Source organism: Ailuropoda melanoleuca, chromosome 13 (assembly GCF_002007445.2).
Source record: "Ailuropoda melanoleuca isolate Jingjing chromosome 13, ASM200744v2, whole genome shotgun sequence".
Classification (NCBI taxonomy): Eukaryota; Metazoa; Chordata; class Mammalia; order Carnivora; family Ursidae; genus Ailuropoda; species Ailuropoda melanoleuca.
Genome location: NC_048230.1, coordinates 41,194,562 through 41,208,482, shown reverse-complemented (window position 1 = coordinate 41,208,482; position 13,921 = coordinate 41,194,562). Strand labels below are relative to the sequence as shown.

The window sequence follows — 13,921 nt, the reverse complement described above, 5'->3', positions numbered from 1 at the left end:
AAAAACAGAGGTATTCACATCTTTTAAGTAGATTTTTATACTTAAGATATCTCTGTCAATAAATCTTGAAGGTCAAATGTTTCACAGGCCGCAATTACTCAAGCCCCAGGCAAACAAGAGTGTCTGGAGTGCTATGAAGGTTTCTCTTCTTTCAGGTTTTCATGTGCAATCACGTGACGGATCCCTGCGTGATCCAATGGCATCCAGGATACACCATGACTTACCAAAACCATTCCTAATCCATAAGCTGTTTTGTCTAATAAACAGCAAACAGAGTATAGGTGGCAACAAAAATAGCAGTTTTGCATATTCCTGTTCAAGTTGGATTTGGCAGAGTACTGTTTTACTTTCCAGAGTGTAAAAAATAAATCCATGGACTTCAGAAAAGCATCTGGTGTTCCAGGGAATTGCAGCTGTCAGCTTTGAAAGATGCCATGTGTTTGCCCACATAAAAGAATGTAATGAGCTATGGAAATATTATCCGGTTTCATGAACCAGAATAAAAACTCCATCATCAGTAGGCTGAAAGTAGGAGCTGTTTCAGTCCATCAGGAACATAACTGTCGTGCACTATTTATCAGAGGCCTGTGCTACAGGTCGCACCTCCTAGACCTTCCAGCGCCTGCTCCCCTATTCTCTCTGCTGCTTCTCTGCCCCTATGGCAGGAGCCCACCGTTGTATTCCAGTGGCTCTACACCTGCTGTTAGATGCTGTTCTTCCTTCAGAAACCAACAGCAACAGCAACCATGAGATGTAAATTACAGATACACTTTGAATAGACGGAACCAAATTCAGTGGTAGAATTCTTCGAGGAAGTTGTCTTTTGGATCTAGAATCCAACAATATAAAGGACAAAAAAAGAAACCTAGAGAGATATGTGTTTTTTTGGTTGATATTATAGTCAAAAACTAGATCTTAAGAGTGTACAGTAAACACAATAGCCAAAAAGTGGAAGCAACCCAAGTGTTCACTGATGGATGAACAGAGAAACAAAACGCGGTATATACATCCAATAGATTATTCAGCCTTAAAAAGGAAAGAAATTCTGACACCTGCTACAACATGGACGACCTGTGAAGACATGATGCTAAGGAGAATAAACAGATCACAAAAGGACAAATGTCGTAGGATCCCACTCATGTAAGGAACAGTCATAGTTCTAGTCGGAAACAGAAAGTAAAAAGGGGCAGGGTGTTTGCCAGGGGATGGGGGATGGGGAGCTGGTATTTAATGGGTACAAAGTTCCTGTGTGGGAAGGTAAAAAAGTTCTGGGGAGGGACAGCAGTGATGGGTCGCACCACAACGCGAACAACTTAGCACACTGAATTGTATACTTGGAAAGGGTTAAAATGGTAGATCTGATATTACTGCATATTTCACCACAATAAAATATAGTACAAATCAACTCTACCTGAAAATGAGCAAAGTCATACAAATAATTAAATTAAGATACATTCAAAGAAACACATGCTCGTACCTTTGCTACCACTAAATGAACTGCAGCACGGTCTGAGGAAGCCTATAAAGCAAATCAATGGTCTCCCCATCGGCACGCTAGAGCCTTCGAAAGAGCACACCATGTAGTAAGAGTCTCTACGACAGCCTGCTCAAGCACCTAGTCCTTTCAAAAAATTTCAAAGTTATAACTGAAAACAACTTCCCTTCCTCCTATTCCCTTTGCTATAAACGCTGCTGAAGCCGAGCTACACCAGCAGTCCTCAAGCCCGAGCCTGTAAGAAGCACCTGCAGGGCTGTGACGCCACGCCGCGGAGCCCACTCTCAGAAACTCCCCAGTCGGGAGAGAATCACAACTTAGAATTGCTAGAATTTGCATTCTAAACCAACTTGGTGTTAAAAGTAAAATGAGGGGTGCCTGGGTGGCACAGCGGTTAAGCGTCTGCCTTCGGCTCAGGGCGTGATCCCGGCGTTATGGGATCGCCCCACATCAGGCTCCTCTGCTATAAGCCTGCTTCTTCCTCTCCCACTCCCCCTGCTTGTGTTCCCTTTCTCACTGGCTGTCTCTATCTCTGTCAAATAAATAAATAAAATCTTAAAAAAAAAAAAAAGTTTAAAAAAAAAAAAAGTAAAATGAAGGTAACAGGTGTTTGTGGAAGAGTTCTAAATATTAATAGCATAAATCCTGCAACACAACCAATGATCTCATCAATGGATTTACTTCTTAAAATCTGTACCTTACAGCTTTTAGTTCTGGGCCTGGTTTTTAAGACATACATGGGGATTAAGTTAGGAAAAAGAAAGAGAAACACACATTTATGATGAGGACAACCCAACGTTACAGAATAACTTAATCATTAAGGAAAAAAAAAGAGTCATATAATAATCGACCTTTCAGGTTTAAACCTGAAGATATCTCAAAAAAAAATTAGAATACCATATTACCAGAGTCAATAATTTTTAAATGAATTTTACGCTCCATACGGGAACCACGGAAATGAGATTCTTTTATACTTGGTATTCATTACTATGGGAGAAAAGCCACCCAAAACACCAAATGACACATAAACCAGAACACATTTTTTAGACAACTAGAGTGATTATAAACTTCAGTTCACTGAATATGGACTCTGTTTTAACCACAAAACATGATTTGAGTCAGGTTCCTTCAAAGTATCATTCAAGTATAAGTAGTAAATACCTCCAACCAAAAGAATATGATCCAATGTGACCTTCTGTCAAAATCTGCATTACCAGAAGCAGGAGTGTCGCAGCAACACAAGCACGTATTCCAAGACTGACTTATTCTTTAGACAAATCTATTTCTGAGAGCTTACTCTAGGCTCAAGTTACAAGCTGAAGGTGGAGAGACCAGTGAGATGACAGTGGGCCATGGAAGCACAGAGCGAGAATCCCACCTAGAAGAAGTGAGTCTGACCAGGCAGAGTCAGCCAGGTGGGAAGGAGGGGGGGAGGCATTCCAGGCAGTCTGCACAAAGGCACGGAGGCCATGGGAAATAACAGCAGACTGATGAAACTCCAACTGGTCCAACATAACTGGACGCGCAGCAAACCTGGGGGGCTCGCGTGGGGAGACGAGGCTGGGGAGAGAGGCAGGAGGAGATGGGGAAGGGCCCCGGGTACCAAGCTGGGTACCAACTCGAGCCTCACTTTGAAGGTGCGGGGCAGACACCTAAGAACTCCAACACGGTGCGCGTTCCGATTTACAATCAGAGCCCTTGGCAGCAGCCCAGAGAACAGCAGGTGGTGAGATGGGGTCAGGAGTCCGAGTCCAGAGGCCTGGAACAGGACGCCAGGACCTGTCATTGGAGAGAAGCCAACACAATCGGAGATTCAGAAACAGCTCGAGTGGGGTGCCTGGATGGCTCGGTCGGAGGAGCATGTGCGAGACTCTTGACCTCAGGGTGCTGAGTTCAAGCCCCGCATGGGGTGTAGAGATGACTTAAATACGTAAAACTTAAAAAAAGAAGAAAGAAAGAAAGAAAGAGAGAGAGAGAGAGGGAGGGAGGGAGATGGAGAGGGGGGGGGGAGAGAGGGAGGAAGGAAGGCAGGAAGGAGGGAGGGAGGGAGGGAGGGAAACGGAATGGTTCGGGAGACATTCTGGACAGGGGAGGGTCTGGTCATCACTGAGCATGAGGGGTGAGCAGGGAAGGCAGCCAGGGACGCCAAGGGCTCTGGTCTGAGGGCAGGGCAGGCCACATGACGGTGGCACTTGTCAGAAGCAGCAGATCACCGGAAAAGGCAGAGCTTCAGAGCGGCACTTTATTGGGGTTTTTTTGATTTGTTTTTTGTGTATTTGTTTTCTGTTAGGCTGTGTTCTTGGCGCGGACAGGAGGAGGGAGCGGATTCTGTTTCAATGATGCTAAATTTGTATGCAGTCAAGTGGAGATGTCCTAGCAGGCAGCTGGCTAGGAATCTGGAAGCTCCTGGGTGGGAGTCTAGGCTGAAGATAAACTTTGACATCTTCTGTTTATAAAGTAACAGTTGAAGCCATGGGTTTAAATGAGGCTGCCCAGGAAAAGATGTCAAGTGAGAGAGAACTGGATAGTTCTAAACTAGCATTAACTACCAGTTAAAACACCACGATGTTTATGAGACCAGAAAACACAACATATACAACCGGCGGTCCCAAAATAGCAAAACAAGTATCGTTAGAGGAGAAGGAGGAGTCCATCTGCCCCCAGAAGGCATGGAAGTGGGGAGAGAGAGACAAGGTCGGTCAGAAGGGCAGGCTGGAGAGTTCCACATGCCGCCTCTAATCTCTAATCAAACATGCAAGACGCTCACGCACTGGACGCTTATCCATAACGCCAAGTGTGCCCCCAGTACTCTAGTGTGAAAACGTGCAGGAGCCGGACAGACGGCAAGACTTCCGAATGGAAAAAGGATTCAGCACACAGCAAGACACATAACGCAGTTACCTTATACAGAGTGATAACCATATGTACATAAACTTTTCAAAAAAAAAAAAGGCTAGCTCTCCTAACATCAAATTGTACCTTGCAAAAAAATCTGAACGCAGTATATGATCTCTGTTTCAACATGTAAAAGCACTCCCTAGAAATACACAAAACTGTTTCCCTCTTGTATAGGTTAAAATCAAGAAAGAAGAATCAGTTACGACATCAGGCAAGCCAAGTCCTCTCTTCAGTGAACTTTTCTGTGGACGCTTCTCCAACCAGCCTGATATCCCTACCCAGGGCTCAAAAGGATGAAGACCCCCCAGACCACTGCCCCCCGACTAGCCCCCAGCCCGGCCTCCAGCAGCACTGCTGCTCACTCTGCACCCGAAACCTCTCGATCAGACCTGCCAACGTGAACTCCTTTCACCCGCTTTCTGTGTAAAACGTGAACTCCTTTCACCCGCTTTCTGTGTAAAACATTAGGACCAATGAAGTGGGTTAAAAAGTAACTGTAAATAGACCCGGTTTAATTTGGGAAAGAACATTCTGCATCTTACTTGCAATTCAACATTCTTGAAGAGGGTCCCTGGGACCAGAGAGGAGCAGCAGGTTTTGGCCACTGAATAAATAAAGCCCGTCTCCATCACCAAGCATCTCAACAGAGCTGCCACGAGTCGCTGAACTGATTCGAGGCTGCATCTGCTCCTATCTGCTACTGTGAACAATTAAGTCAGCCAAAGGTTAAGGGGACGGGGCTGGACGATGACCCAGTTTCTCTAACAAAGTGAGGGCATGAAAGGAAACAAAGGGAAGGGAGACTGCGGGAGAAGCGTGGAGACTAAAGACACAAAAACCAAGAGCAATGGCTGATCCGGAGCGGGAACCAAACAACTTCTGAAAAGACATCGTTCTAGACAGTCGAGGGAAGTCTGAACACAGTGTTTTCATGAAATGTGATGATGACATGGCAATCGTGTTTACTGGTTAGAGAGACATGCTGAAGGGGTTATGGATGAGTTCACAAGATGCCTGAAAGCTGCTCTAAATACACCAGGAAGAGAAAAAAGTGTGTGTGTGTGTGTGTGGGATAGATGACACAATAGTTAGTGGTAAGCGCTGTTCCTGCCGGAGCAGGGTGATAGGCCTGTGGCATTGACTGGACACTTCATCCTCTCTACGCTTGAAAATGTCCATAATACAAGGCTTTGGGGTTTTTGTCTGGTATTTTCTGTTTACACAAAAACAGGTAAATCAAAGAGGCAAGGAGCTGAGTCAGATCCTGCTTTATTTCTCCTCTGAATATTTCCTACAGCACCACAACTGTCTTCACCCTAGCACGTTAAAAATAATTCAGAATGCATAATGTGTTGGCAAGTGGGTGTAAAAGAAGGGAAAATGCCTAGTTCTATACAAAGTAGCATGTAATGAAAGTGTACTATAATTGTCCATTTCCAAAACCAAGTAAGCCTAATTACACCCCAGCTTGTATGAAATGCAACAGGACTCACGCTATGGCAGTCAAACACTCCATAAAGGAGACTACAATGTCACCCCACTGAAAATTGACCAGGATCTTAATATCCCATCAGAGAAATTGGATCATTTCCCTCCTTTCCTAGACTTGAATAAATTGTTTAAAGTCAGCTACCCAAAACACATGAACACTGCTTATTCCCCTCTGAGTAAAAACAAATCTTACTGCGTATTAAGCTGCCTGAAGATCTAATGCCACCTTGATCAACAAGAGGATGTATTTCAATATCACCATGAGAAACTAAGAAACCAGAGTCGGGGATGCCAAAAGGCCCAGGGACAGAATCTAGGATGAGAGGAAGAAGACGTGCTTCGAGAAGAACGATGAGAGACAGGATGACAACACTTCAAACCAAAACGCTGCTCAAAACCCAACATGCACGCGACTTGGGTCAGAGGGGAAAACAGTGAAAGTGGGACAGGGGGCTCAAAATTTCTTCGGGAGGAGGCAGCCAGTTACCAGAAAGAGTGAACAAGGACAAAGCAAGTCCGGGTTCCAGCAGGACTTATGCTCCTCCGCCCCAACCAACCTGAGGAAAAATCTGGAAGTGGGGTGGCTTGTGTGCCAGGCCTCCTCCTCAGAAAGCACTCTATTTCTCGGATTTCTGCACACCTCGCTCTCACCCCAGGAAGACCAGGCTCGGTTCAACTCAACGTGGGGTTCTTCTCACACTGCAGTCACACATACAAGTCTACCTGGGGTCCCCAAAGGTGTCCCCTCCTGTTTTGATAGAGGAAATTTGAATAGATGGAATAAAGCCTAAATAGAAGTACAAATGCCTGTTTAACCTAAAAGAAATCTTAAAAATAAAAGAAATACACACATTCAGAGAAGTCATTTACTTACTGATTCATTTCACCTAGTATTTGGAGGTAGGCAAAGGGCTGGATGTAAAGAAGGAAGAGAGGAGGGCGCGGACATCGCTAGGCCCTGTCCTCCCTACTTTCCTATCTGCAGGCTAATTCCAGCACCTCCTCACCATGGCCTTACTCCTAGGTAACTGGCCTAGTCACTGGGTCACCCAGCAGTTTGTGGCAGAGACTAGATGTGTACCCGACTCACAGCAAATCTCTCCCTCCTGCCTTCATCATCTGGTCTTGCGGGAAGCCAGGAGACACCTGAGGAAACGGAAAAGGGGCTAAAAACACAAAGAATGAAACAAACAAAAATAAGAGAGAGAAGAGCAAAAGCAAATTTCGCGGCGGTGGGCCATTTAACCAACAACTGTACAGTGGCAAATAGCTTCTGCGTTTGGTCAGCCTCTGAAAGCACACTGCCTCAACCGCCAGGCAGGTGCCTGTCAACAGACCTTCGTGTGATTTAGGAAGATGTAAAAAAAAAAAAAAAAAAGTCAAATTCATCACGAAAGGGCTCTGCTCCTAAGGGAAGTATTCGTTAACTGAAGAATCACAGTGCGTTACTTCTTTTTCATGGAGAAAACGTAAATCTCTTGTCTGAAAACAGACCACAGAGTTACATTTTAGATCTGAGTTTCCATCAGACCCACTTCCCAAGTCCTCACACGCAAAGCTCCTGCGCACAGACGTCAGCGGACCAAGTGCAATCCGAGAGCCTATTCCGTGTTCAGCAGCAACACTTGAGGGAACGGGGAAAGCAAAGTCACTGCCCCGAGGAACAGTCGCACTACTGTACGGAGCCCTGAGAATCCAAGGAACTCTGGTGAGCAGCGGAAGTAGCTGACCCTGACCCTGACCCTGACGAAAAGGAGTCGGAGGGAAGGGAAAGAGACGCGAGCGGTCCCGCAGAGGCCTGGGGAAGTGGGCTAGGTCTGCAGGACCGAGATTCAAAGAAACAGACGGGGAAAAGCAAGCAGCCACGGTGAGGAAGGAAGTGTCAAAAGGGTAGAAGGGCCGGAAAAACACTGTGTGGCAGAACAGCACGGAATAGATTTAAAAATTCATGTTTGTGAAGTAAGGTTAAACAGAGAGGGGAGGACAGGAAGAGCCTCGAGGAAGAGCACGGGAGTTTACAGCGGGTGACACAGATATAGAGGTCACTCAAACAGGACTGCCAAGTGGACAGAGTGTCTGGCAGCAGAACGCGGGATGACCTGAAGGCGTAAAAGACCAAACAAGAAAACAACTCACTCGGGGAGTGCCAGGACAGAAAGGATCAGAAATGCGGACCCAAGGGCACAATCTCTGTCTGCTGGGCCGCAGATGGCGGGGGAGGCGGGAGCCCTGGAAGGAGGCCGGTGCTCCTGAGAGCAGAGCCCAGGCACATGGTGCTAGCACGGGGGGCGGCTGGGGGGCAGCAGGGCACACGGCAGGGCCTCTCCCATCACGTGCTCCAGTGGGTCAAAACGACAGCTGTCCTGGGGACGAAAGGGAGGAGAGGCCAGTCCTTGCCCCACTTGTGCGCGCTGGCGCTGAGCTCTCTGGGCCACAGAGGACGGCGGGCGGCCCCCTCCCCGCACCCGGAGGTACCAGACCCTCTCCCGGGCGCCCTGCTGCACATCTCTTCCACCTGCTCACTAGCCCCTTCGCCCCTCCTCAGGCTGGTACTAAGAGGCCTGTGAGGTCAGAAGGGGGAAAGCTGTGCTTGAAAATGTTTCGTCTTTTAAAACTGTGTTTTCTCCCAGAAATGTCAACATGAAACACTCTCCCGCAAGCACGACAGAGTCCTCCCTCCCATGCCAAGCTCCTGCTTTGTGGGATCCCCTCGCTCCGCCCGGGCAAGACCCCAGATCTTTTAAGTGTCCTGCAGGGATTCACTACCCCTCCCAACGTGCAGAGACTGGACAAGGCAGAGGCGTCCTGGGAAATAAGAACCTTTGGAAGCCCCTGCAGGGCGTGAGGAAGGACTGGGGAAGCAGATCTCTGCCACTAAGTGCACCTCGGGCTCCTCACCCTCCAAGGTGAGAGAGGGGCTTTCAGGCCGTTTCTCCACTTCGCCGAAGCTCCAACATGCTGTTTCTGGGCAAACGTCTCACAAAAGCAAGCCCTTAAAATGCCACAAGGGCCTGCTGGAAAACTCCACCTCCATCTTGCTCGTGTGCCATTTAACTCAAATGAGTCAATGAGAACATCGACGTGATTTCTTCATGCTACGGGAATACTGATCCCAAAACAAATGATAAATTTTCACTAAATCGATCAAGTGCAATTAACAAATTTGATGCCCACTGTGATGTCGCTATTTAACTAGGCATTTTCCACCTAAGCCATTCTCTGGCCATACTAAACTCAGTCACACGCCTGGTTGACAGACAAGGGCATGTGTTCACTGAATGGCATTTCCCCCAACAGTCTCCTCCCCCTAGGACCCTTCCCCCCCCCCCACTCCTGTGAAGCAGGACTTGGAGCCTCATGCCCATTCCCCAGGCGGACCACCCACCCAGCACTCCCACCACTACCCAGCCCTCACTGTGGTGTTCTCCCAAAACCCTTTCCCTTGAGGGGCACCTGGCTGGCTCAGTCCATAGGGCATGGGACTCTTGGATCCATGTGGGTTTGAGCCCCAAACTGAGTGTGGAGCTCACTTAAAATCTTAAAAAAAAAAAAAAATCCCCTTGAAGCTATAGTTCTGTTCCTGTTTTAACTGTCTCTCCTCACTCTGAAGAACTGCAAAGAATATTTCCAGCCTAAGTCTATTATACTACTGTTTCTCCTCAATGAAAAAAATAATAATAAAGCAAGGTAAATAAAGGGAATTTCATGATGTACAATTTCAGTCTGAAAAGTGGCCAATGACACCACACAAAAATCACTAAGGACTTAAAACATTCTAGCTTCTATCTGATTCTGGAAGGAGAACATATTTCATTTTCAGATTAAAAAATATTTTCCACAACCCAAAAGAAAATGACTACTTGCCTCAAAACAAAAGCAATTTAAAACAGTTAATTTTAAAAGCGGGGGGGGGGGTTCAGAACTTGAATCTCAAATTCTCCTGGAAATCCACACATAAAATGGGCAGGACAAACTTCACCATTTTGAAAACAGTCAAGTAAGAAATATAAGGCAGCTGATCATTAGACAATTAAAACTCCTCTTTATTAATCTAGTGTCCGCAGAAGAGACCAAAAAACCTCTGCCTCACACAATCAGGGCTGCACTGAGCTTTTAAGATCGAACTTAATGTTTTAGAAAACAACGCACCTCTCCTGGCTCCTGTACTCCCGAGCCGAGCTGACCCAGCCTGGCCCAGCCTCTGGGGCAGTTCTCAGCCTCACAGGTGGACACTGGAGGCCACTGGGCTCCACTGCTCCCCACACCTCTCCCCCAACCCCACCAGCCTCTGCCAACTGAAAGGGTTAGGCCACCAACCCTGGGCAAATAATCCACAGGGGCCAATAACCTACATCCTCACTCCAGGGGAGAGATGCCCAGATCAAGTCTCTCTAGAATCTGAACTGGGAAACGTGACAAGACTCGGTCACTTAGAAACTGAAAGAATTCAACAAGAAACGCCACAAAGTTGAACTAGGGCTGGAGGGGCTTTGAATAGCTAAAACCGCACAAGAGCTGAAGCCACAGGGGAGGGAAAACCAGGAGTGAGCAAAGCAGCCGACTAGCAGGAGAAGGGGAAGAGAGGATCCCCCCTACGGAGTGAGGCAGAGTCCCACGGGGTGAAGCTCCAGGGACAGGGCAGCCGAGGTTCCCCAGAGCTGCCGGGAACCACCTTCCAATGCCAGGTTCTTGGAGCTCAGCCCAGGCAGCTCGCATTCCGGCGTTTCTGTGCGATTCACATCACCCCAGCACACCACATGTGCTCCCACGAACAATACCCCTTCTCAAGCTCTCTGGAGTGGCTCTCTGCTGCACAGACCAAAAAGCCAAAGCAGCGCGCATAACATGCAAACAGGAAACAAGCCTTTCTGATACACCATTAACAAACAGTCTTAGTATTTAAGGGAAACACGGGGGTGCCTGGCTGGCTCCATCGGTCAAACACACAACTCTTGAGCTAGGGGTTGGAAGTTCAAGCCCCACACAGGGTGTACAGAATACTTAAAATCCTCCAAAAAAAAAAAAAGGGAAATACAGAACTAAAAACACCACCCCCATGCCAAAAGGAAAACCCGCAAAACCTCACACTGACCGAGAAGAGGCAAAAGGGAACTTTCTGAGTACTGGATGGAAAGGCTCTGCATCCTGACAGAGATCCGGGTCACTCTTTCATCAACACTGATCAAACTGCACACCTAACGTGACCAGTTCGCTGCGCGTCAATCACAGCTCAATATTTAAATCTAAAACGGTTATTTTTCAAAACTATATTGCTCTAGATAAATCTCACAAACAAGGCTGCGCAGAAGCAGCCAGATGCAAAAACACCTGAGTTTCTAGTTAAATATAGAACAGAAACAGCCAACACTCATCAATAGTGTTCGAAGTCAGAGCAGCGGCCAACTCTGAGGTGGGAGGGAGGGAGGGAGGGGGCAAGTGGGATTTCTTGCTGGGCTGGTATGTTTTGGATCTTGATCTTGGTCCAGTTTGGCAATTTCATCGTTATGTTCACGCAAAAGCATTTCCTGTACATAGCTTCTACTATACCTTAACAGTAACACAGAAAAGAAAGGAAAAGAAGGAATACCCAAGAATATTCTCAAAGTGATTAGGAAAGATTTGTTTTACAATCTAATGAAATGCTTATTTTCAGCCAAACTCTTCAGATAAATAACAAAGAAAATTAAGACTTTGGTTACCCCATTGGTGGAATTCTACTATGCCTCATGAACTTGATGTCACGGGGAAAAAACTCATTCGGCAGAGTCCTTAGAATAATCTAAATCAAACTCCATTCCGTAGTGCTCATTGCTATGTAAGTGAATCCATGGACTACCGGACTGCGCTTCCAAAGCAGCAGGAGAGGGGAAAAAAACACTCTCCACATCCCTTTTCGACTTCAACAAACAAAAAGAGCAAAATCCAGAAGTATTTAGTCAGAATCCCACTTCTGCGTTTTCAAAGAGAGAATTAACTCAAATTCACATAATAACCTGAGGTGCATATTTAAAAAACAAACATGCAGCTTTTGATTTTGAGAGATTTACGGTTTAAAAACATTTCACGAACTCTAAATCCAGATCATAAGCATAAAAACAGAATAAGTAAAAACGGAGCAACAGAGACAAAATTATAAAATAAACATCCGTTTACAGATCATCAAATTTGAATACTTAAAAAAAAAGCCAAAGACTAAATTAAAATGGAAAGTACTTACAGCCATAATTAATTCAAAGGGGTGTTTATACACCCGCACTGGTGACTGGTACTTCTGCACCATGATTGTAACACAATAGCAACCCTCTCACACCTGCAAAACACAAATATATATGATTTAAAAAAAAAAAAACCCATGATTAAGCCTGGAAGAAATTAAGTCTGCATTCACTCATCATACCACAGTCTAACTGTAGAAAGGACCTCAATAGGTCACGTAATTCTCTACACACAAAAACCCAAAGATGACATTTGGACTATACAAGGAAAGAGGAGGTAATAAGACAGTAAGAAAAGGTGAAGGAAGTCCAAGTGTCATGAGGGAAACAGCTCTGCTCTGCCTCCTGGGGCCTCTCCAGGGGCTGGGCTGGGTACAGGATCCCAGTTCTTCCCAGCACTGAAATGTTATGATCTAATTATTAGTTCTTGAATCATTTTCTCTTCCACAACTTCTACAAGAAGCCAAATAAAAATGATGGCACCTAAGTCTGGAAACACACAAAAATTCAAACGGAAAAAAAATACTATTGTATCTCAAATTATGGAATACTCCTCAAAAGCTAGCTTCAAAGTAAACCTGTCAGTCTAGGTTTTCTAACTGCGTAGACTACAATTGCAGAGACCTGTTTCCGAATGGCAGCGACACCACACACTCTGGCTGGGTGGAACCTCCAGGCTCAAACAGCTGTGACATCTGTCAATAATCCACTAAATGCTGGACCCTACTTCCCAGAGGAAGGAATCCTCCTGCAAGGTACCTACTCCCACTCCGGTGCCAACCTACACGCATTTTTCTGAAAAACACATTTTTTTTTTGGAGTCCTCTGCGTGACTGTACTTCCCTATTTAAAAGTGAGGAAGAAAAATAAATCCAAAGAGCCTACCTGTCCTGCTGAGAATAATCATTAAGAATGTTACTTCATGCTGAATATGGTCAGAGGATATCCAAATGTACAAAATGGAATATCCTCAAGGAGCCCAAAGTTTAGCTGTAATAAAAAATATATATATATGGAGATATATTTTATTTCAGAGGATTCCTATCTATATTATTACATTTCACCAGGTCTGGAACTCTCTCTGGTATGTTTGTTTAGCATATCTCTCTGTAAGAACAGGTTATGTTGGACAACAGCACTGGCAGTCTGAAAGCTGCTACAGAATTACTCCCCGTGACCTCAAACCAGTCATTTGACTTCCCTCGGACTCAGTTTCACCTCTGTGAAATGAGGTTTTGGGTGAGATAATCTCGAAGGACTTCCAACTCTGAAATCATGACACTCAGAGCCAAACTCCCGAGTCCTCCTACCTCACTGCCCTGGAAGCCGGCATTAATATTGATTCTGGGACCCGCAGGTCCTGATGCGCGGGGACCGCGTTCTATTTCGTTCTGCAAACCTGACAATGCTGGTGCACAATTTTTAAATTGGGAAATTAACTTTAGAGCATCTCCCAGAGACGGAGAGGCTGGTTACAGGGTATAAAAAGGGATGCGGGGGTTGTGGGAGACTTAAAAAGCAGAATGCTCGGTGAAGATACTCTAACCCATTCAGGATTCCACTGCCTGGAAGAACCCAGAGTGACTACGCTGGGAACCTGCTAATTCACGAGCTTCTGACTCCTGCCACTGCCCAGCTTCGGATGCTCAGGTCCAGAGAAACGTCCTACGTGGGAATTTGGAGTTAACAACGGCCAGGTGGCATCCTGGACCAGGGTAGCCTCTATTGCACGACAATTGGTGCTTAAAAATTAGCCAATGGCCAGACCTAGGGAGTCCACGGCGCGCAGGCGGAGGGGCGGCCGGGCCCTCGGGCCGGTCCG

The 13,921-nt window shown here is 46.2% G+C and overlaps 1 protein-coding gene across 4 annotated transcripts in view; it reads right to left on the bottom strand.

Moving 5' to 3' along the window:
• The window catches only part of SEC14L1 (SEC14 like lipid binding 1), a 68,384-nt gene that overhangs the window by 54,187 nt on the left and 276 nt on the right, over positions 1-13,921 (bottom strand). For 3 of the 4 annotated variants that reach the window (XM_034641653.1, XM_034641655.1, XM_034641656.1), the window contains exon 2: positions 12,102-12,194. In XM_034641653.1, the coding sequence (XP_034497544.1) occupies positions 12,102-12,164 (63 nt within the window). In that variant the 5' untranslated portion in view covers positions 12,165-12,194. Of the gene's footprint in view, positions 1-12,101; positions 12,195-12,984; positions 13,090-13,921 lie in introns of all 4 variants that reach the window. The other variant, XM_034641654.1, reaches the window with a different exon arrangement.